Source organism: Chiloscyllium plagiosum, chromosome 7 (genome assembly GCF_004010195.1).
Source record: "Chiloscyllium plagiosum isolate BGI_BamShark_2017 chromosome 7, ASM401019v2, whole genome shotgun sequence".
Taxonomy (NCBI): Eukaryota; Metazoa; Chordata; class Chondrichthyes; order Orectolobiformes; family Hemiscylliidae; genus Chiloscyllium; species Chiloscyllium plagiosum.
The window spans coordinates 102,394,841-102,419,921 of record NC_057716.1 but is presented as its reverse complement, the minus strand read 5'-3'; the positions used below and the strand labels follow the sequence as shown (position 1 = coordinate 102,419,921).

The 25,081-nt window shown below is 42.1% G+C and overlaps 1 protein-coding gene across 2 annotated transcripts in view; it reads right to left on the bottom strand.

The window, feature by feature from the left end:
* The window catches only part of ttll4 (tubulin tyrosine ligase-like family, member 4), a 108,759-nt gene that overhangs the window by 20,556 nt on the left and 63,122 nt on the right, over positions 1 to 25,081 (bottom strand). For both annotated transcript variants that reach the window (XM_043694274.1, XM_043694273.1), the window contains exons 8-12: positions 22,405 to 22,599; positions 14,860 to 14,942; positions 7,909 to 8,037; positions 6,588 to 6,710; positions 6,020 to 6,118 (exon numbers count right to left, since the gene is read on the bottom strand). In XM_043694274.1, the coding sequence (XP_043550209.1) occupies positions 6,020 to 6,118; positions 6,588 to 6,710; positions 7,909 to 8,037; positions 14,860 to 14,942; positions 22,405 to 22,599 (629 nt within the window). The remainder of the gene's footprint in view (positions 1 to 6,019; positions 6,119 to 6,587; positions 6,711 to 7,908; positions 8,038 to 14,859; positions 14,943 to 22,404; positions 22,600 to 25,081) is intronic.

The following is a 25,081-nucleotide window of genomic DNA, read 5'->3' as shown; positions in this document are numbered from 1 at the left end:
TGCACTATACACAAGGGAATGAAGTGAGGGGGCTTCCAATCAATTAATCATAGTACAAAGGTTTTTAGTTTTGCTGAATTCCTGCTTGATGCAAGAGGGAGGCTAGTTTATTTTCATGGGCTAGAAAAAAGAAAAACAGAACAAACATGCATTCTTTCAGATCCTCACTATGTTCAAAGTGATGAAGACCTAATAATAAATGTTTGAAGTGCTATAGGTAAGTCAAGAACAGAGGGCATAACTAAAAAAAAAGACCATTACAGATCAATCAAAGAATTTTAGGAGGGATGTATTGACAAGTTTGCTCAGAATGGGGAAGTGTCTGCAGTGCCAAGCAGAAGCTATTGAAACTGATAGCACATATATGCAGGAGAAAGGGGCCAGGTGAGAAGTGGCAGTGTGAGGAGGTTTGTGTGAAGTATAAACATCTGCTTTGACTAGCTAGGTTGAATGGCCTGTGTCTCAACGTAACACCAATACAAATTATGAAGAAAAACCACATAATGGAGCCCACTCAGCAATCAGTAATTAATATAGTAAAATCATAATGCAGTCTTTAATGCTTCATTGCGAGTTCACCATACCATTAAATAACTACTCATTCTGCTTGCCAACTGGCATCCTGTGCAGTCCCTATAAAACACCATTTCTCACATTCGCTTTAAGTCTGCAGACACCAATGCAAATTTGTCAAACGATAGAATCTATCTTTCCATTGTACAAGTTTTGCACAATCGCCAATGAAAACAAAATGAAATTTTAACTCCAAAACAAGATTATCTGCTATTAAAGAGGCTGACAGAACTATCAGATTTTAGTGTGCCAGAAAACCAGTCAACCTTGCCCTTCCCCTGATCTCTGATATACATAAACATTAAAAATATAAGAATACAGGTTAAAAAATCCAAATGTTGACCCCTGAAGTCTGAAACTCTTCTGCTAAACCTGTCGCAGTTTGATATTTCTCTCTCCCGCAAAATCCTTCTTCATTAAAAACTCACCTTTTTAAACTCGCTTAACTGCTTTCCTACCCGCCTGTTTAATATCTCTTGCTCCCCCTGACATTATTATGTGAATCTGTGTTGCATCACCACTGGAAGAAGAGAACAACTGCAGCAAAACAGATCTAGAGGATGATTCCATTATAAAATGTACAAACACAAGGATTATAAGAACTAAAGGCGAGCTATAAAATGGAGGGCTAATTACAGCTTTGCATCCTCACCCCAATGTTTATAAGTTTCTGATCCCATCTGAAGACAACATTTGATTTAAACCCTCTGGACATAAAACCATGCATGGATCAACTAATTGATGGAAGTATTCTGAAATATGACAGTTACAAAAGCAATTGCCAAAGGGGTGTATGACAGTAAACTTTGGCTTTTATTGGAAGACACTGGCTGAAGGGAGAACATTTCCCAGGACTCAAGCACTCTCTGCTCCTCTGAACAATATGTTGGGACCTTCCACTTTTACCTAAAACATTACGAGAGACTGTCTTGGCTAAAGGATAGTAACTCAAACACAGTATTCTTTCAACATTATCCTGGAGAGTTAACCTTTACATAGTTAGATCTGACAAAGGTAACCTTTCAGTTCTGAAGCACAAGTACTACCATCTAAACCAGCCAACATGACCCAAGACAGTAAATTATAGAATTATGGAATCTATACAGTGTGGAAGCAGACCATTTGACCCAACAAGTCCGCATCAACCCTCCAAAGAGTAACCCACCCAGACCCATTTACCCCCGACTATGTATTCGTTTGGGGGGTGGGGAGGGACGGGGGCTGTCTTATGAGCAGGGTTATAACAGCATGGAAACTGACTCTTTGGTTCAACCAGTCCATGCCGACCATAATCGCAAATTAAACTAGTCCCACCTGCATGTGCTTGGCTCATATCCCTCCAAACATTTCATATTCATGTACTATTCTAAATATATTTTAAAATGCTGTAACTGTAATAGGGATAACCCCGGGAATTACAGGCCTGTTAGTCTTACTTCTGTGGTAGGCAAAGTAATGGAAAGGGTGAGGGATAGGAGGTTGTGGTATGACACACTTCTCAACCTGGTCTCTTGGCTCAGAGGCGGTTGTAAGCTGGTTCAAATCTAAACTGAGATTGGGTGGAATTGTTGAATATGACTTGTGTATGTTACTTCAAGTTATGCACTTAATCATTTACTAACTGGAGATTGGAGCGATAACGTCTGGGGATGAATTTTATTTGGAATTTGAACAACTTGATCAGATTACAATGCCTTTTATTTCAATGTCTCCTTGGGCTTTTATGACTGTTTTATTTGCATAAACAAACAAGAAGTTTCAAGTGCATAGCTTCAGTTCAGTAGTAAAGCCACTGTACCATAGTTTGAAGGACATCATTGTCTGTAAGGTTTCCAGCGATTCAATCATGGGGTGGCTTCGAAGCACTGTAGCTCTCCTGCACAAAATTGCTAGTTGTTGGACCAGTTTTGTATTCCAATGTCACTGCCATCATTTTGTATTCTTCCAGCATCATGTCAGCCTGTTAATGAGCACTCGGTGTCATGATTACTTGCTTGCTCTCAAAGTAAGAGCTGCTGAATTAATAAGATTTACCAGGATGTTGCCTGGAATGGAGAGGGAGTCGTACGAGGATAGGTTGAGAGTTCTCGGCCTTTTCTCGTTGGAACGGTGAAGGATGAGGGGTGACTTGATAGAGGTTTATAAGATGATCAGAGGAATAGATAGAGTAGACAGTCAGAAACTTTTTCCCCGGGTACAACAGAGTGTTACAAGGGGACATAAATTTAAGGTGAAGGGTGGAAGGTATAGGGGAGATGTCAGGGGTGGGTTCTTTACCCAGAGAGTGGTGGGGGCATGGAATGCGCTGCCCGTGGGAGTGGTAGAGTCTGAATCATTGGCGACCTTTAAGCGGCATTTGGATAGGTACATGGATGGGTACTTAATCTAGGTTAGAAGTTCGGCACAACATCGTGGGCCGAAGGGCCTGTTCTGTGCTGTATTGTTCTATGTTCTATGTTCTATGTACCTGCATCTTCCACACTTGAACCATCAAAATAAAAAGTTGTATAAAAATGCCCCTCATATCTTTTAAAAATCTTTCCCCTCTCAATGAACCTGATTTTGACGTGGCATAATAGATTCATAGAGATGTACAGCATGGAAACAGACCCTTCGGTCCAACCCGTCCACGCCGACCAGATATCCCAACCCAATCTAGTCCCACTTACCAGCACTTGGCCCATATCCCTCCAAACCCTTCCTATTCACATACCCATCGAAATGCCTTTTAAATGTTGCAATTGTACCAGCCTCCACCACTTCCTCTGGCAGCTCATTCCATAAACATACCACCCTCTGTGTGAAAAAGTTGCCCTTTAGGTCTCTTTTAAACCTTTCCACTCTCACCCTAAACCTATGCCCTCTAGTTCTGGACTCCCTGACTCCAGGGAAAAGACTTTGTCTATTTATCTTATCCATGCCCCTCATAAGTTTGTAAACCTCTATAAAGTCGCCCCTCACCTCTGATGCTCCAGGGAAAACAGCCCCAGCCTGTTCAGCGTCTCCTTTTAGCTCAAATCCTCCAACCCTGGCAACATCTTTGAACCTAAAGCACTTCACAAAGTCAATTATAAGTTAAATTCAAGCTATGAATAAGGAGAAGTCAGGACCTGTGGGAAGGTATAAAAATTGAGATAGAGCAAATTATGTCAGTACTCGGCAGGAGCTAGGGTGTGTTAATTGGGAGTTGTTATGCAGCATGTCCACATTTGACATGTGGGAATTGTTTAAATACCTGATGAGAGTTCAGGACTGGCTTATTTCAGTAAAGAGGAAGGACAAGGATGGCAAGGTAAGAAACCCTTGGATAACAAGGGATGTTGTGAATTTGGTCAAAAAAGCATATATAAGGAATAAGAAGCTAAAATCGGCAGGGCCCATGAGGAATATAAAGAAAGCAGGAAAGAACTCAAGCAGGGAATAAGAAGAGCAAGAAGGGGCCATGACCTTGGCAAGTAAGGTTAAAGAGAATCCCGAAGGATTCTATACATACATTAAAAACAAGATGATAACAGAGAGAAGGATGGACCACAAGGATAAAAGAGGGAACTTGTGCTTGGAGGCAGAGGATGTGGGTGAAATCCTAAAAGAGTACTTTGCATCAGTATTAACCCAGGAGAAGGGTATGGAGGATAGTGAGATTAGTGTGGCACATACTCATACGCTAGGGCATTTTGAGATCATGGAAGAAGCGATGCTGGATCTCTTAAAGAGTATTAAGGTGGTTAAGTCCGCAGGGCCTTATAGTACCTAACTAGGATATTGAGAGAGGCAAGAGAGGAGACTGCTGGGGCCTTCATCAAGACCTTTGTATCTTTGCTACTCACTGGTGAGTAGCTAATGTTGTTCCTCTGTTCAAGAAGGGAAGTAGGGATAATCCAAGAAACTATAGACCGATGAGTTTCACATCAGTGGTTGAGAAGCTACTTGACAGAATTCATAGGGATAAGATTGAGTGTGTTTGAAAAAGCATGACTAATTAGGGGCAATCAGCATGGCTTTGTGTGGGGCAGGTCACGTCCTACTAACTTGACTGAATTTTGATGTGATGATCAATGAGGGTAGAGAAGATGATGTTGACCACATGGATTTCAGTAAGGCTTTCAACAAGGTTCTTCATGGTGGATTCATCCAAAAGATTAATACGCATGGGATCCACAGTGACTTGGCTGCTTGGATTCAAAATTGGCTTGCCCAGAGAAGGCAGAAGGTGGTCGAAGGGTGTTTTTCTGGTTAGGGATCCATCAATAATGGTGTTATGCAAGAATTTGCACTAGGACCTCTGCTGTTTGTGATATATATAAGTGGCATGGATGAAAATGTAAATGGGTGGGTTAGTAAGTTTGCAGACTATACAAAGATCAGTGGAGTAGTGGATGGTGTAGAAGATTGCCTAAGGATACAGTGAGATACAGAATAGTTGCAGTTATCAGCAGAGAAATGGCAGACTGAGTTTAATCCAGTTAAGTGGGAGGTGCTGCACTTTGGGAGATCAAATGTTTAGGAAAAACATACAGTTACTGGCAGGACTCTGAACAGCATTGATGTACAGAAAGAACTTGGGGTTCAAGTCTATAAATCCCTGATAGTGGTCACGCAAGTAGACACAGTGGTGAAGGCAGCATATGGCATGCTTGCCTTTATTGGTTAAGGAACTGAGTACAAAAGTCAGGATGTCACATTGTAGCTTTCTAAAACTTGAGTTAGGCCACACGTGGAGTACTGCATTCAGTTCTGGTCACCACGTTACAGAAAGGATATGGAGGCTTTAGTGAGAATGTGGAAGAGGTTTACCCAGAATGTTGCCTGGATTAGAGGGTATGAACTAGGACAGGTGAAAAAAAGCTCTGCTTCTTTTCACTGGAGCACAAGAGGCTGAGGGGAGACTTGACAGAAGTCTATAAAATTACGAGATGCATGGATAGGGTTGATAGTACGTTTTGATGCAGGGTCGGCTGCAGGAAAGGTTTTGGATGACGTTTTTACTAAGGAAGAGGATGGAGTGGGTTAGACAGGTGAGAACTGGAATAGGCAATTCTGGAGATCATAAAGGCATTAAATTGAATGAGGTGAGAACCCAAGTTAGATCACAAAGTAGGCAGCCTTGGTCTATAAACTAAGGTGTTGATCAAATAAATCTGTTACAAATAGCAATTATTCTGCAAAGCAACCAGTTTAGCTTCAGATAGCAGCTGGACAAAACAAAAAGAAACAGATTCAGGATAGGATACGATGTTGCAGTCAGGGGAGAATTTTTAGCTTCAGTCTTCTCAATGTTTAATTTGATAAAATTTACTTATAAAAGGTCATTCAACATAAAAGTTCTCCTCCTCATTACATAAACGACATGGGTGCTAACTTTGTTTGAGGAGGACTACATTTAGTTACAATCTTTAATTCTTGCAGTTTACAGTTGCTCCGCATTAAGATCCCTCTCATTACTCACGCAATAATGGTTTTGATGATCACATCCTTTATTTGCTCCCACAATAGGTCAGTCCTCACTCCCTTCTGACTCAGGTATGCCCACAATGCCTTAAGGCTCCTATAGGGAAGCAGGGAAACATCAACTCAGGCCATGAACTGAACCACAAAGCTTTTGATCTATACACCCCAGAAATGGTGTACTTTGAAAAAGGTCTGTAGGTTGTAGAAAAGGGAAGATAAAAGGGAGACAAGGAGATTTGAATGTTGTCTCAATTTCAGCAGAATGAAAATACATGGAAGATGGATATTGTGCAGAGCAGTAAGAAAACCAAAGAAAATTTACAGGTACACAATCTTAGCATAAACAAAATAGATGAGATATGCTGCAAAGGGGAGAGAAAGCAGAGTGAGAAAACAACAAAGTTTGAAATTAGGTTGCTGTTGAGAAATACCCAAGGAAGGGCTGTTGAGACATCACAAAGCTACAAAGAGTCAGCAGCATAAAACCTAATCAATAAACTCTTGGTATTAACACACAATGGGTTAATTGAATATAACCAAGAGCCCCAGAAGACCTACATGCTTACCATTTGTGACCTTGACAGAGCTTTCCATCGCTGTTGGGCTTGTACTCTGCATTTAGTTTATTCACACTGTAGTTTGTAAGGTGCATAAACTTGTTACCAAGGCTCTTCATGGAAGACGAATACCTGGGCAGCAGAACAAAAAAATAATATTACCCACAGTGCAGAGGGACCTACAATTAAAATATTAGAGGCAAAGACCAAAGCACATTATACCAATCAATACTGCACTGCTATTACAGTACTGACCGCTTTGAACTGGAAGTGCAGAATGCTGTTGAGGCTGGAATCATCTGGCAAATGGAGAGCATTTCACCTACATCCTTATGCATGAGTGTAGTTTTGATCGCCTTAGTTAGCAAAGAGTGTGAACATATTGGAGACTGGATGTAGGTTTGCTCAGAGCTGGAAGGTTTGTTTTCAGACATTTCGTCACCATACTAGGTAACATCATCAGTGAACCTCTGGAAGTAGCACTGGTGGCACAGCCCGCTTTCTATTTGTGTGTTTAGGTTTCCTTGGGTTAGTGATGTAATTTCATGTGGTGACATCATTCCCTGTTCTTTTTCTCAGGGGGTGGTAAATGGGATCCAAGTCAATATGATAGAGTTCTAGTTGGAATGCCATACCACCAGTGCTTCAACCAGAGGCTCACTGATGATATTACCTAGTACGGTGACGAAATGTCTGAAAACAAACCTTCCAGCTCAGCTAGCAAACTTACATCCAGAAGCTCAACCTGAGCTGCAAATCTTCTCAAAACTCACTATTGGAGACTATTCAGGGGAGGTTTATTAGATTGACACTGGGAATGAGCAAGTTGTTTATGAGGACAGGTTAGACAGGCATGGCTGCTTTTTAGATTTTAGAAAAACGTGGAGTGATCTAATCAAAGTATCAAAAACACTTAGAATCTGTGAAAGGAAAAGGATCTTTATTTTGACGAGCAAGCGCAGAGCTACGAGAGGAGAGTCATAGGAGTCCTACAACATGTAGACAGGCCCTTTGGCCATGCCGACCAAAATGTCCATCAACGCTAACCCCAGTTCCTTGCACGTGGCTCATATCCTTCTAAACCTTTCCTATCAGTTTCAAATATTAGAGGTCATCCTTTTAGGACAGAATTCCACATCAGAAGTTGGTGAGGCAGGTTTATATGAATTTAAATATTTTCTATAACTTTAATTTAAAGATATCAATGCCTTTGAGAAAAGGAGACTAGTATTTCAGGCAAGACCAACTACATCACAAGCCCCAGCAGACACAAATTACAAGTAAGTGATTATCCATTTCCTCTCTCTAACCTTGCTCTTTTTGAACTTACTTGCAGCTTGCAAAACGGACCAAGCCGTCTGTAAACACATAGATCCGAAGAGGATCATAAGAGGTCACGTACACGTAAATTCTCAAATCAAACTTGCTCTCGCCAATGAGGTAGGGTTTGTGCAAGTATCTAGAGTGAAGAAAAAAAAATGGAATTTACAATAATTTACTGAAAAGCAAAATAAGACATTATTAGTAATATCAACACTTTGTAAACAGAGCCAACAGATCAAGCCTTAAGGCAGCAAATTAATTCTTTACTCCAAGATTTCGCAGTTGCATTTGTACATTTGCTCAGCTTCAATGGTTTCAAGGCTTGTTGGACATTGGGACCGGTTCTGGGGAGGGTGGGACTATTACAAAATGGACGGTCTATATCTGAACCAGACCGGAACCAATGTCCTTGGAGGAGGTTTTAAACTAATGTGGCAGGGGGCTCAGAACCAGAAGAGAAAACAAGTAGGCAGCGAAATGGAGACTGTAAGAATTATGAAGATAGAATTAATAAAGGAAAGAGTAGGCAGAGCGCAAAAAAAACTGGTGGCCTGAAATGCATCTACTTTAATGAAACAAGTAGGCAGCGAAATGGAGACTGTAAGAATTATGAAGATAGAATTAATAAAGGAAAGAGTAGGCAGAGCGCAAAAAAAAACTGGTGGCCTGAAATGCATCTACTTTAATGCAAAGAGTATAGTGTGTAAGGCAGATGAACTTAGGGCTTGGATTGATGCCTGGAAGTATGACGTTATTGCAATCACAGAGACTTGGTTGAAGGAAGGGCATGATGATTGACAATTAAATGTTCCTGGATATAGATGCTTCAGACAGGACAGGGAAGGAAGTAAAAGAAGGGGGGGGGGGGGGGGGGGTGGAGCTGCATTGCTGGTCAAGGACAATATCACAGCGGTGCTAAAGGAGCACACTATGGCAGGCTTGGGTAGTGAGGCATTATGGGTGGAGCTGAGAAATAAGAAGGGTGCAGTTACACTGTTGGGGCTGTATTACAGACATCCCAAAAGTAAGCATGAGGTAGAAGAACAAATAGGTAAACAGATTATGGAAAGATGTAGAGGCAATAGGGTAGTGGTGATGGGAGATTTTAATTTTCCCAACATTGACTGGGATACACTTAACATCAGAGGTCTGGATGGGGTAGAACTTGTAAGAAGTGTCCAGGAGAGTTTGCTAGAGCAGTGTGTCAATAGTCTGACATGGGAATGGGCAGCATGGTGGCTCAGTGATTAGCACTGCTGCCTCACAGCGCCAGAGACCCGGGTTCAATTCCCACCTCAGGCGACTGTCTGTGTGGAGTTTACACATTCTCCCTGTATCTGCGTGGGTTTCCTCCGGGTGCTCCGGGTTCCTCCCACAGTCAAAAATGTGCCAGGTTAGGTGAATTGGCCATGCTAAATTGCCCATATGGTTGAAACTTTATTGCTGGAACAGCACAGCAGGTCAGGCAGCATCTAGGGAACAGGAGACTCGACGTTTCGGGCACAGGCCCTTCTTCAGGAATTGCCCATATGTTAGGTGAAGGGGTAAATGTAGGGGAATGGGTCTGGGTGGGTTGCACTTCGGCGGGTCGGTGTGGACTTGTTTGGCCGAAGGGCCTGTATCCACACTACGTAATCTAATCATATTGGACCTGGTACCGGGGAATGAGCCAGGCCAGGTGGTAGAAGTTGCGGTGGGGGATTTTTTTGGGAACAGTGATCACAATTCTGTAAGTTTTAGAATACTCGTAGATAAAGATGAGTTTGGTCCTAAGGAAAGAGTACTAAACTGGGCCAAGCCCAATTATATCAAAATTAGGCAGGAGCTCAAAAATGTGGATTGGACACAGCTATTTGAAGGGAAGTCCACATTTGAGATGTGAGAGACTTTCAAAGATAGGTTAAAGATAGTGCAGGATAAGCATGTCCCGTTGAAGGCAAAGGATCGGAAGGGCAAGATTCGTGAACCGTGGATGACAGTAGAAATTGTACAACTAGCCAAGAGGAAAAGGGAAGCATACATAAGGTCTGGGCAGCTAAGAACAGAACAGGCCCTGGAAGAATGTCGGAAGAGTAGGACAAGTCATAAACAAGGAATCATGCGGCCTAAAGGGGTCATGAAATAGCTTTAGCGAGCATAATTAAGGAGAATCCCAAAGCATTTTATTTTAATATAAGGAGCAAGCGGGCAACTAGAGAAAGGATTGGTCCACTAAAGGATAACAAAGGAAGGCTGTGTGTGCCGAACTTGAGAGAATGGGTGAGATTCTGAATGATTACTTTGCATCAGTGTTCACTGAGGAGAGGAACATGATAAATGTTGAGATTAGAGATAGAAGTTTGATTAGTCTTGATCACATTGACGTAAGTAGGGAAGATGTGGAGGGTTGCTCATGTTGTCCCCCTTGTACAAGGAGGGTAGTAGGGATATTCTAGGTAACTACAGACCAGTGAGCTTGACATCAGTGGTGGGAAAGTTGCTGGAGAAGGTACTAAGAGATAGGATCTATTTATATTTTGAAAAGAATGGGCTTATCAATGATAGGCAACATGGTTTTGTGCAAGGGAGATCGTGCCTTACCAACTTAATGAGTTCTTTGAGGAAGCGATCAAGTTGAGAGATGAAGGAAGGCTGTTGATGTCATACACATGGACTTTAGTAAGGCGTTTGATAAGGTTCCCCATGGTAGTTAATGGAGAAAGTGAAGTCACATGGTGTGCAGGGTATTCTAGCTAGGTGGGTAAAGAACTGGTTGAGCAACAGGAGACAGAGAGTAGTAGTTGAAGGGAGTTTCTCGAAATGGAGAAAGGTAACCAGTGGTGTTCCACAGGAGTCTGTATTGGGTCACTGCTGTTTGTAATATACATAAATGATCTGGAAGAGGGCACTGTTGATATGATCAGCAAGTTTGCAGATGACATGAAAATTGGTGGAGTAACAGTGGGAAAAGTTGATGGGCAGAGAGATCTGGGAGTGCAGGTCCATTGTACCCTGAAGGTTGCTGCACAGGTGGATAGAGTGGTCAAGGCGGCATATAGTATGCTTGCCTTCAGTGGACGGCATATTGAGCATAAGAGCTGGCAAGTCATGTTAAAATTGTACAAGACATTGGTTCGGCCGCATTTAGAATACTGTGTACAGTTCTGGTCGCCACATTACCAAAAAGATGCGGATGCTTTGAAGTGTGTGCAGAGAAGGTCTACGAGGATGTTGCCTGGTATGGAAGGTGCTAGCTATGAAGAAAGGTCGAGTAGGTTAGGTTTATTTTCATTAGAAAAAAGGAGATTGAGAGGGGGACCTGATTGTGATTTACAAAATCATGAAGGGTATAGACAGGGTGGATAGAGACAGCCTTTTTCCCAGGATGAAGGATTCAATAACGAGAGGTCACGCTTTCAAAGTGCAAGGTGGAAAGTTTAAGGGGATACACGCGGCAAGTACTTCACACAGAGGGTGGTGGGCGTTTGGAACACGCTGCCAGCAGAGGTGGTAGAGGCAGGCACGGTAGATTCATTTAAGATGTGTCTGGACAAATGCATGAGTAGGTGGGGAGCAGAGGGATACAGATGCTTAGGAATTGACCGACAGGTTTAGACATTACATTTGGATCGGCTCAGGCTTGGAGGCCGAACGGCCTGTAAATTTTCTTTGCTTTTTTTTGTTCTGATTAGCAAAAGTAATCTTGCCATTTAAGAAGGGAGGAAGAGGGAGAGATGAATTACAGCTCGGTTAACTTGATGTCTGTATTAGGAAAATAATTAAAATCTATCATAAGTGGTAACAGGATATTTAGCAAAAATTGGCAACATTGAACAGAATCAACATGAAAATATGGAAGTAAAATTATGTTTGACAAAGCTTTTTTTGAGGATGTCACTAACTTTTCCACCTGTGGGAATGCACTACCAGGAAGTATGGTGGAGGTGGTTCAACTGAGGCATTCAAAAGGGCACTGGATAACTATTTGGATAAAAATAACGTGCAAATGAATGGAGAAAAGGCAGGACACTGGCACTAGGTAATGATCATTATTTGAGGAACAGTGGGTCAAATATCACAAATGTATCTCCAAATCCAGGTGTCACATTTTTAAGATTTCTGTGACAGCACAGACAAAGGAGAACCAAGGAATTATACTTTAGAAGGCTTTTGATAAGGTCCCACAGGAAGTTAGTAAATAAAATTAGAGCATGTGGCATTGGGTGAATTCATTGGTATGAATTGAGGATTCAATAACAGACAGACAGACAGAAAGTAGAAAGTAGGAATAAGCAGATCACATGTGGTAGGCTATTACTGGTGGGGCATTGCAAGGCTCTATGCTCAGTCCACAGCTATTCACAATCTTAATTTGGATGCAGGGAGTAATTACGATACTTCCAAATCTGTTGATGACACAAAACTAGGTATGAACTGAGAGTTGGGGCAAGGAGCTTTCAAGAAGAGTTTGGCCATGACAGATGAAATATCTTGCAAGAGCAAAATTACTGACTTTGATAGGAACAAAAAACAAAGGCAGAATATTTCTCAAATGCAGGGGGTGTTGAGAAATGATGTCCAAAAGAATTTAGATGTCCTTATCCTCAAGTCACTAAAAACTAGCTTGTAGATGCAGCAAGGAAAATGGCATTTGTGAACACATTTCAAGGGGATTTAAGGACAGAAGTAAAGATTCTTGCTGCAGCCTTGTTGAGTCACACGTGGAACAGTGCATACAGTTTGTGTCCCCGTTTCAAAAGGAAGGATATACTTGACATGGAGGTTCACCAGATTGATCCCTGGGATGGTGGGCTTGTCTTAGGAGAACAGATTGATGAAACTGGATCTTGATTCTCTAGAGTTGCAAACAATGAAAGGTGATCTCACTGAAACTTAAAAAGTTCCGACAGAGCATGACAAAGTGAAATAGGTAGGATGCTCTTGATGGCTGGTGATTCTAGAACCAGGGGACATAATCTCAGGATAACAGGTAGACCATTTGTGACGGAGATGAAAAGCAATTTCTTCACTCAAGAGGTGATGAATGTTTGGAATCGCCTATCCCAAAGGGCTGTGGAAATTCTATCACTAGGAAGGTTCAAGATTGAAATAAATCAGTTTTTAGAGACTAATGATATTAAGTGATACGGCGATAATGCAGGAAAATGGTATTTATATGGAGGCAATCAGCCATGATCTAGAATGGCAGGCCAGTCCTGGTGGGCTGATTGTAGCAACAGAAATAGGCCATTCTCCAAATAGGAGGCTGGGGCTGTTTCCCTGGAGCATCAGAGGCTGAGGAGTGACCTTATAGAGGTTTGATAGGGTAAATAGACAAGGTCTTTTCCTTGAGCTAGAGAGTCCAGAACAAGAGGGCATAGGTTTAGGGTGAGTGAGGAAAGAAATAAAAGAGGCCTAAGGGGCAACACTTTCATGCAGGGGGAGGTGCGTGTATGGAATGAACTACCAGAGGAAGTAATCGAGGCTGGTACAATTACAACATTTAAAAGGCATCTGGATGGGTATATGAATAGGAAGGGTTTAGAGGGATATGGGCTGGCAATTGGGACTAGATTAGGTTGGCATGGACAAGTTGGGTCGAAGGATCTGTTTCTGTGCTATACAGCTCTATGACCTGACCAAGGTTCTGCACAAGTGAAGCACAACTGGGCGGCACGGTGGCACAGTGGTTAGCACTGCTGCCTCACAGTGCCTGGGAGCTGGGTTCAATTCCCGACTCAGGCGACTGTGTGGAGTTTGCACATTCTCCCAGTGTCTGCGTGGGTTTCCTCCGGGTGCTCCGGTTTCCTCCCACAGTCCAAAGATGTGCAGGTCAGGTGAATTGGCCATACTAAATTGTCCATAGTGTTAGGTAAGGGGAAAATGTAGGGGTATGAGTGGATTGCGCTTCGGCGGGTCAGTGTGGACTTGTTGGGCCGAAGGGCCTGTTTCCACACTGTAAGTAATCTAATCTGTAAATAATCTAATCTAATCCCACTAACTTTGTATTCCAACCAGCCCAAGGTAAAAGTCAACAGTCAATTAACAATTCTGCTACAAGTTCAGGCATATGACAGCTAAATGCACCTGCTCTTCCAAAGATCCTAATAACGTCTCACAATTCACAGTCCATTTAATTTTCTCAGATCTAAAATGGTGTTCCTTCATCTTTGCACACAATGAATTCCAGCTCCCATAGATAGTGCCCCCAGCTTGCAACTTCTTGCTATGTACACACCCTAATGTGCCTCTTATCATAATGCAATCTTCAAATTTGGGGATACAACATTCTGAACCATTTTAACATTCTTCAATACATGATGAAACGCTGCACCTCAGTATGGATTTGTGGGGGAGCACTACTAGTTACATCCCAGCTGAGAACATTCCTTTGATTCCTGTTTTCTTTCTCCAAAACTAACTTCCAAGCAATATCAAGATTATCTCCAATTCCAGGTCTCTTATTTTTGCTGATGACCTCTCATGCAAAACTCTCATCAAATGCTTTCTGAAAGTCTACACAGACAACATCCATAGTAAACTGCCTAATAACCACGTCTGTGGCTCTCTCTACAAAACCATGGCAACTTTCTCATATGCTTACATACCTTCCAAGTGGTCATCCCTCTGTTCATGACGATGGATTCCAGCACCATCTCAAAAACTCATATTAAACAGATAGCCTAAGAGTTCCTGCTCTCTTTCGCCTCTTTAAAAAGTTTGCAGTTTTCCCATTTAAAAATAATAGTGAAATTGAGTGTGCTGTACAGTTCAAGAGCTATCATTTCTCTTTGTCCTCTGCCAATTTTCCTTCCCTCTGCTTATACTTAGACTGTTCCAGGTACAAAAATCTTTACTTTCTGAAATTTTCTCTTACTCCTACAAGTGACAAACATTTAAATCTGTATAAATTCACACCGACATGCTTTATCTTACCAAAGATATAAAATATACACTTCATACAAAAATAAATTCATACTTCTGAACTAGCAGAGGTCGTTTTTTGGGGATTTGATTCCACCTGTGAATTACTTGAATGCCAATTCCCCTGGCAGATGCAGGCTATACAAAAAAAAGAAAAGAAAATCAGTATGCAAATTTTAAATTTCTTTTCTCCCCTCTAGTAATGCGAATGTAATTATCATTTATAAAAATAGGGATGCTTTCATTTATCCAGAGTGATTGTGTTTTGAGTACTGCATTAACATTAGCATTAAAACACTGATTTGGTCACAACTTTGCAAGTCCCCTTGATCATAAAGCAAAAGATATCATATAGCAAAATCTAACACTGCTAAATCTGAAACTCTACTACTGACTGGGCCCTTCCCAAAGGCTCTGTTCTGACCCCCTACAACTTTTGACGTTGACTTACAGAATGAGATCAACACATTGAACAGGGTAGAGCTGAAAAGTGCAGGTCAGGCAGCATCCAAGGAGCAGGAGAATCGACGTTTCGGGCATAAGCCCTTCTTCAGGGTGACAAGAACCTACTTGCTAAATACTATAAAGGGAAGTGGTAGCACTTAATTTATCCAAACTTGTCCAGTGAACACACTTATGTGCATACATAATGCAGATTTAAGCTTATGCTAATTCTGAGTGTATTCCCCAGTCACAACATATATTGCAATTCCCACAAAAGTTCATTTGAAGCAAGATATCAGGCTCCCCCAACAGGTTTTCTGCTAGCTCAGTCAGAGAAGAACACAGCAGAGGACAATGGAAAATAAATGTGTCATGTATGTATTAAAAGACAACAGAAGATGATGCAGCTATGATCTCAAAGCATGGATATACCAGATGGAGGTATACCCATGTAGGAGAGATCTCAGCATTTTGAGATGCAATGACAAAACGCAGAGGTAAAGGACCAGGCATGACTTGAAATAATACATGACTGGACATCCCACATGATAAATGCCCAAGTGCCCCTTCAACTCCCAAGACAGCTTCATCTGTTATTCTCAGACTCATGGAAAATAATCACCTGCAAAGAATAGCCAATAATAACAGTAACTAAGTTGTACTGGAGGTAGACAATTAAGGAGAGTCGGGGCAGAGTGGAGTATGGTAGCCATTAGAAAAAGTGATCGAAAAGCTCAAAGATCTAAAAATTGATAAATCTCCTGGACCTGACGGGCTACATCCTAGAGTTGAGGGAGGTAGCTGAGGAAATAGTGGAGGCATTGATTGTGATCTTTCAAAAATCACTGGAGTCAGGGAAAGTCCCAAATGATTGGAAAACCGCTGTTGTAACCCCCTTGTTCAAAAAAGAATCAAGACAGAAGATGGAAAATTATAGGCTGATTAGCCTAATCTCTGTTGTAGGTAAAATTCTAGAATCCATCGTTAAGGATGAGACTTCTAAAATCTTGGAAGTGCAGGGTCGGAATAGAACAAGTCAGCATGGATTTAGTAAGGGGAGGTCGCGCCTGACAAACCTGTTAGAATTCTTTGAAGAGGTAACAAGTAGGTTAGACCAGGGACACACAGTGGATGTTATCTATCTAGAATTCCAATAAGGTGCCTCATGGAAGGCTGCTGAGGGCCCATGGTGTTAGAGGTGAGCTACTGGCATGGATTGAGGATGGCTGTCTGACAGAAGGCAGAGAGTTGGGATAAAAGGTTCGTTTTAGGAATGGCAGCTATGACAGCAGTGTCCTGCAGGGCTCAGTGTTGGAGCCGCAAACTGTTCACTTTATATATTCAGGATCTGGATGATGGGCTATGGGGAGACTGCGGGTAAGTGGAGTTGAAATGCCCATCAGCCACGATTGAATGGCGGAGTGGACTTTATGGGCCTTGCTTTCACTCCTATGTCTAATGGTTTTATAGACTGTGTAGCGTAATGAAGAAAAAAGAGGATGCATACTCTGCCTCAATGCTAATATTCAAGCTGTCAGTGTTCAGTGCTCTCACTGCCCTTTACTGTCTCACACTAGTGAAGTACAGCCTGGGAGCTATCTCCTATAGTTCCTCTCCAACAATGAAGTGGGATGAAAATGCCTTTATTAAAAATTTCTTCCGTGCGACACACTATCACTGGTAAGGTCACAATTTACTATATGCCCCCAAGTTGTTCTGGAGAATTGACCTTTTTCCTGGCAAAGGTAAATCTAAAGAGGCAGAAGGGTAAACACCAGGAACAATCTTAGAAATCCAACTGGTGACAAACTAAAATAAAGCTCAGTTTCTTTCTGCCCAAAGTGTTTTGATTGATCAGTAGTTACCCAGCACATGTAAGAACAAATGCAGCCTGGAGCACATGACACGTGCAGCTATCAATGGTAGGTTTGTCACTGCCTCCATGTAAAGTTAGAGTTTGTACTTGAGGCAAGATAGAATTTTTTTTAAAAATGAGTGAGTAAAGATTTTAAAGGGACTGAAGGGACAACTTTTGCATGCAGAGGTTAGTGTGTGTATGGAATGAGTTGCCAGGAGGAAGAGGTGGAGGCTGGCACAATTAGATTTAAAAGCTACATGGATAGGTACATGAATAGATAGGGTTTAGAGGGATATGGGCCAAATGTTCGCAAATGGGACTGGATTAATTTAGAATATCTGGTCGGCATGGACGAGTTGGACCAAAGGGTCTGTTTCCGTGCTGTGCCACTCTGACCGAGTTACGAATGCTGTTTTCTTCTAAAAGCAATAGTGCACATATAAGAGCATTCATCATTTGCTTAGTTGATTTAGGACTTCGCTCCTGAGGAAAGGTGGAACACTGAAGTTTAGAAGAATGAAGGGTGATCTTCTTGAAACAAAATGCTGAGGGAACTAGATAGGCTGCATGCCCCAGAGGATGCTTCCTCTTGTGGGGAGAGACAAAAACCAAGAGACATTGTTTAAAAATTGGAGGTTACCCTTATAAGTCAGAAGCGAGGAGAACATCAATCTCTCAGAAGGTCAATTGGAGGGTGGAATTCCCTTCCTCAGAGGGTGTGGAGGGGAGATCTTTCAATTTATTCAAGGCTGAATTAGACTTTTGATAGACAAATATGTTAAATGTTATGGGTGCGAACAGGATAAAATGAACTGAGACCACGCCAAAGCAATTTGGTGGAGTCGGCTCAAAGGGTCAATGACCCACTCATGCTCTTACGTTTCCTCTCACCTCCCTCTGGTGGAAAGGAGGTACAGCAGCTGGGAAATAGATGAGCATTACCCAAAAGTCGACTCAGTGAAACAGTCAGATTGTGACCAATGCAGGAGTGCTGATGAATCAGTAGCTGGATTGCTGAAACCCTGACTAACCCAGGAAGGTACACCCCTCCTTACTATAATAGTAAGGAAGAACAAAGCAATGATCATAATAAAAACAAAATTCCCTGGATGCTGGAAATCCAGAATAGATGTAGAAAATGCTAGGTATCGGTAGAGAGAGAAACAGAGTAAGCACTTCAAGTCCAGCATGACTCTTCCTCAGAAGAATGATTCAATGCTTAGCAGTCTTCACAGTGGACTCAAAGAGCTCTGCTAACTTTGTTTCTCTTTCCACAGATGTGGCCAGACCTGAGTTCCTGCAGTATCTTGCCTGTTTGTTAAAGCAACATTGTATTTTGAGTCAGTGCCGGCCTGTGTTTAATTCAGATGTAATTGATGTGACTGAATTTTAATTAGGTCCATTTCAAAATGACAGCCAAGGAAATGCTGCAGTGGGATGGCTGGCATGAGCACAAATAACATGTTGAAGGTCAGTACAGGGATGTAGTAGGCTGGGAACATGAGTAGGATGACATTCAAGGAGTGAGTGACAGGGAATGGCATCAAGATGAAGGGATGGAAAGGGATGGTTTCATTTAGCATTCTCCAGAGTGAGATGTTTTGCTTCACAGTCTTTGATGAAAGAACTATCTGAAATTCTCCATACAAATTAGCAACATTGCAATATATTTCAACTCAAATCTGTTTTGATCTCTGGCCAGTTAGGAACATGATTACTCCATTGAAATAGTGATAATACATATTCTAGCAGCCTGCACACGATGCTTCAAATGACTAACCTTGTCAACCATGGCTTACAAAGTAGCACCCACTTTCAAATCGGAACACAAGAGGGGAAAGCTTTACTTCAGAGTCTTGAGCACAAAATGTAGACTGACATCGCTGTTACTAGTGACGGAGTGCTCATTATTAGAGGCTCTCTTTCACAGACAATAGTAAGCCACAGATCAGTTTTCTCTTGCAAGGTAAAAGGTCACAGAGTCAAAGAGATGTACAGCACGGAAACAGGCCCTTTGGTCTAACTTGTCCATGCCAACCAGCTACCCTAAATTAATCTAGTACCATTTGCCAGCACCTGGCTCATATCACTCTAAACTCTTCATATTCATGGACTCATCCACTTGTCTTTTAAATGCTGTAATTGTAGCAGCCTCCACCACTTCCTCTGGCTCATTCCATATACACACCATCCTCCGCGTGAAAAGAATTTCCCCTTAAATTCCTTTTTAAATCTTTCTCCTCTCACCCTAAACTTCTGCTCTCTCGTTCTGGACTCCCCTAACCCAGAGAAAAGACTGTTTATCCACCCTATCCATGCCCTTCATGATTTTACAAACCTCTATCAGGTCATCCCCCAGTCTCTGACGCTCCAGGGAAAACAGCCCCAGCCTATTCAGCCTCTCAATATAGCTCAAACCCTCCAACCCTGGCAACATCCTTGTAAATCTTTTCTAAACCCTTTCAAGTTTCACATCATCCTTCCTCTAGGAGGGAGACCAGAATTGCAATCAATATTCCAAAAGTGGCCTCACCAATGTCCGGTACAGCTTCAACATGGCCTCTCAACTCCTATACTCAATGCTCTGACCAATAAAGGAAAAAGCATACTAAACACCTTCTTCACTATCCTATCTTCACTTTCAAGGAATTATGAACCTGCACTCCAAGGTCTCTGTTCAGCAACACTTTCCAGGACCTTACCATTAAGTGTACAAGTCCTATCCTGATTTGTCTTTCCAAAATGCAGCACCTCACATTTATCTAAATTAAACTATTTGCCATTCCTCGGCCCACGTGATCAGGATCCTGTCGTACTCTGAGGTAACCTTCTTCACTGTCCACTACACCTCCAACTGTGGTGTCGTCTGCAAACTTACTAACCAGACCTCCTATATTCAAATCATTTATGTAAATGACGAAAAGCAGTGGACACAGCACCGACCCTTGTGGCACGCCACTGGTCACAGGCCTCCATTCCGAAAAGCAACCCTCCACCACCATGCTGTCTTTTACCTTCGAGTCAGTTCGCCCTGTATTCCATGTGATCTAACCTTGCTAAACAGTCTACCATGAAAAACTTTGTCGAACGCCTTACTGAAGTCCATACAGATCACATCCACTGCTCTGCCTACAACAATCATCGATGTTACTTCTTCAAAAAATTAAATCCCTCGTCGTTATTTCGAGGAGCAGGGAAATTCTCCTGTGCCTTGACCATTACTTGAACAGATTATCTAGTTATTGTTTGAGGAATGTGCTGTGCACAAATTAGCTGCCACATTACAACAGTAACAACACAAACACACTTAGATTGATATCCCATCCACCACGTTATCATTCAATCCCTCCACTAACAACGTGCAGTAGCAGCATTGTGTACCATCTACAAATTACACTGTAGCAACTCACCAAGGATTTACCAACAGTAGCTTCCAAACCTGCAATCTCTACCATCCAGCTGGCATGTGGAGAAAACTGCCACTTGCACGTCTCTTCTGATTTACAATGCGAAAAATGAGATCTTAACTTGGAATTATGTCACCATTTCTTTACTCACACAAACTCTTTCCTAGCAGCACTACGAGTCTACCTACATCACATCGAGTATAGGAGTTCAAGAAGGAAGTTCACTACTGTTACAAAGGGGAAAGGGTCAAACCCCCCTGATAATTAAAATTAGACACCAACCCTAATCTGTTATGAAGAATAAGTTTCCTTCCAATAATTAAACCTGCAACACCCAGAGAAGCTCACCTTGCCCCCTACAATCTGTTAAAGAGTGTGGTTAAATGAAAGGAATCCCCGATACTTGCTTTATAAATAACAAGTACCAATTTATTTATTTAACACTAACAGTGAACAAATTAACAGAATTACTAACACACCAAACAATTTCACCTTAACTATTAACAATTCCCTTACAGAATTAAATTCTGCTGGTAGGCTGTTCCAACAAACCTAAGTAATAAGACAACTAAATTAAAAATTAGATTCTCAAAGTCCATACAGGATGTCTCTTCCAGAATGTTTTCTTGTCTCTTCAATCATAAATGCCTTTGTTCCAGTAATCCTTCTTTCAGGAATGTTTTAGATCAGATTCCCTACGGTGTGGAAACAGGCCCTTTAGCCCAATAAATCCACACAGACCCTCCAAAGAGTAACCCACCCACATGCATTACCCTCTGACTAATGCACCCAACACTGTGGGCAATTTAACATGGCAATTCACCTGACCTGCACATCTTTGGACTGTGGGAAGAAACCAGAGCAGCCAGAGGAAACCCACTCAGACAGGGGGAGAATGTGCAAACTCCACACAGTTGCCTGAGGCAGGAATTGAACTAACCACTGAGCCACTGTGCCACCCATTACCTCTTAAAGGGACCACACACAGTCTTTCCTCCTATCATTTATACAAACTAATTCTTGTTTCCTGCCTTCCACTTCAGAAGTACTCGAGACAACTTGATAACACCACCAAATTCTCAAAAGGACAAATAAGGATCGGCAACAAATTATGGCCTTACCAGTAAAGCTCATATCCCATGACAGAATAAAATAATTTTTAATAATCTAAATTGCTGGGACATCTTGATAAAGAAAGGTATAAACCTAAGTACTTGTTTAAATTTAGTGTTCATTTTTAAAATTGTCAAAAGCCAAATTTTGCTCCTTTCTCTTCTTAGGCAGTCCCTTGGGATCATGATGACAATTTTATAATCTAGAGATCCATTTGCAAATAAATGAAACTGAAGAAACTCAGGTGAGGTAAGATCTGTGGAGAAAGAAAGAGTTAACATTGAGGCAGTTATGACGTTTCTTCAGAACTGTACAAATCCTGCCACAAGTGTGGATGCACAGGATGTCCAGGTTTTTGTACACGCCTTTGGTTGTTTGTGCCTGCTCACCATCTTAGATGTCAGATGACTGAAGCATTTTGTACTTTTGTAGTTGATTCTCCAATCTGCGTGGTCTTGGCTAAGAGATTCCCACAAATTGGTGTGGAAACTGTATTTACTAATTAGGCTAGTTCTCAGAATTAGTTCTCAGAATTACATTATAGAAGGGGTACTTTGGTCATTCTTTGTAATAGTTATCCAAATTAGTTCCATTTACTCACACTGTTGCCCACAGCCATAACGGTTACCCCTTTGCAAGTATATATTCAATTCTTTCTTAAAAGTTACAGTGAATCTGTTTTTACAAAATTTTCAATTATAACTCACATCACAAGACAAAAATGCTCAACTCTTCTCTGGCTCTTTTCCAATTAACTTAAAACTTAGACTTAACTTACTGGTTTAATAATCCATTTCTGCTTTCCAGAGCTAGCCCCCCAGGCATTCTTCAGCAGTTTGATGTCATGAGGGAGAATGTAGGACTGTGGAAAAAAGTTGAATTCTCTTTTCCCAAATCGCATCTGCATTCTCAATAAGTTACGCCACAAGCGATCCTTACGCCCAATTTGAAATGATCCTGGAAAATGATTCAGCTAGGAAGGAGAACAAATATGAAGTTAGATTCTTTTCCCCTTCAAAGTGCACCAATGTTTTTTGTTGTTTACCTGATTTGAGAGAAGTAATACAAAATACAAACCTCCACAAGCCAAAATATACAATTTCAGAGATTATTAAAATGACAAAAGTAGTGGAATTTAGCAATTGCAAAATGAACAATTTGCATTTACATGGCAACAACAAAGGCAATAAATTGTCCAGAAGAACTTCAGAAATGTATTGAAACAAACTAAGAGAAGGTTTGAGGATGGATGATTAAAAATTTGGTCAGGGAGATTCAAGATGGCGGCGACCCAGCAAGTCTGAGTCTGTAGTGCTCTGCCTAAGACTCTGGCAGAGTGGGGCACCCGCCTTCACCTCACCCTTTAAATCATTTAAGATGGCTTTTGCCCAGCGTATTCAGTCATTTTACATCAAACATGGACAGTTTGGTGCTGTTTCTAAAATGACTAAGGGTAAAAACTCCCACAGCTTGCAACAGGCATGAACCCCTCCCCCACCCACTCCCACAGCAGCAGAGACGCCTGCAGCCGCCTTGGGGGAATATACCTGCGGAGGGGAGCCTGATCTCTAGGATCACCAAACTTCAAGAGAAGATCAACGCTCTTATTGAGTCCTGGTCAAGGTGGGAATCGTTCTCAGTCATGCTGCAGAAGCATGACCGAGAAATCGAAAAACTTGAGCAGTGCGTCGGAGGGGTGGAGCAATGGGCCGCGGCGTCCGAGACGGCTGCCGAGTCATCTGTAGGTCAGGTCCGGGCTCTTGAGCAGCGAATCCGGACCCTGGAGGAGCACATCGACGACTTTGATGATCAGGGCCGTCGGAAAAATATTTGGTTGCTGGGCCTTCCTGAACGCGAAGAGGAAGGCCAGTTTGTAGACCTTTTGGAGCGACGGCTCCCACAATTATTGAAGTTGGAGTTAGGACCAGGTCGGGTGTGGGTGGAGTGGGCCCAATGGGTTGCTATACGCAGGCCCAGGTTGGACTAGCACCCCCTCCCGGTTCTAATCGGACTACAATGCTACCAAAGAAAAAGAAATGTGCCTGGAAGCCTCCAAAGTCCTGGGGAAGGATCCCCAGGCCAAGATGCACAAGGGTTTCAGAATAATGTTATTTCAGGACTTCTCTACAACCATGGTCCACAAGAGGAGGGCATTCGATGAAGCAAAAAATGTCTGAGAGACCCAAATATCCAATATTCCATGCGCTATCCGGCAACGCTGCGCTTCAGCCATAGAGGATCCATTTACAACTTTGGGTCGCCGGAAAAAGCAAAAGAATTCTTGGACTCTCTTAAATAGACTGCGGGATCCAAACCATGTGGATAGGGAGTCTGGACAGTATATGCTGATCAAAGCCCTAATACATGGAGAGGAATATGGAATTTTGAATCTTTATTGCCCTCCGACGCATCTCTTTAAATTCGTAACGGAAGTGTTCTCTAAGTTGATGGCTTTTGGAGTCCACCATATAATTATAGGAGGAGATTTTAACTGTATTATGGACCCAGAGACAGACAGGATACCTAAGAACACTACGGGAATATCTCCGAGATGTAGACAACTGGAACATATGAAGGAGCTAGGGCTAGTAGATGTATGGAGGGGCCTTCACCCCTAGGATAGACACTTTACTTTCTACTCTAACCCACACAAATGCCATACCAGAATTGATATTTTGTTGCCCCCTCGACCCTTTTGAATTCCATACTGTCTTGTAAAGTAGGTATTAATGTAATTTCTGATCATGCCGCAGTATATATGGAAGTCAAGATTAGGGATGATGGGATAGGCCCCCGACATTGGCATATGGATCCCTTCTTATTGAAGGATAGCAAATTTATAAAGTATTTTTCGCAGGAATTCAAAACCTTCTGGGAAATTAATTCAGGTACGGCCAGTGACCCATTGATGATGTGGGAGACCACTAAGGCACATGTGCGAGGCTTGATCATCTCATATTCTGCGTCTCGGAAAAGACAAAAGGGAGAGCAACAGCGCCTGCTTGAGGCTTGCTTGAAGGTAGCTGAGACAGCATATCTTAACAGGCGTTCCATTACTAAGCTACAAAGGATCACAGCCCTTAGGGCAGCCTTGAATACTGCACTTACCCAAACAGCAAAGAGGGAAATATTATTCACAAAGCAGAGATTATTTGAATTTGGCGACCAGCATGGCAGATACCTAGCATACCTAGGAAAAGGCTCAAGCCATTACGTCTATTAGAGAAAGTGCTGGTACCTTGACTAGTGATTGTAAAAAGATCAATACAGCCTTTACAAAGTTCTATTTTGAACTGTATAAATCGCAGGACTGCGAGGATAGAACCGAGAAGATGGAATCCTTCATTAAAAATTTGGCCCTTCCGGGCTTAACCTCTGAGCAGGTGTTGATTTTGAATGCCCTCCGACAACCCAGGAAGTACTCGACGCGGTTAGGCAGCTTCGGAGTGGCAAAG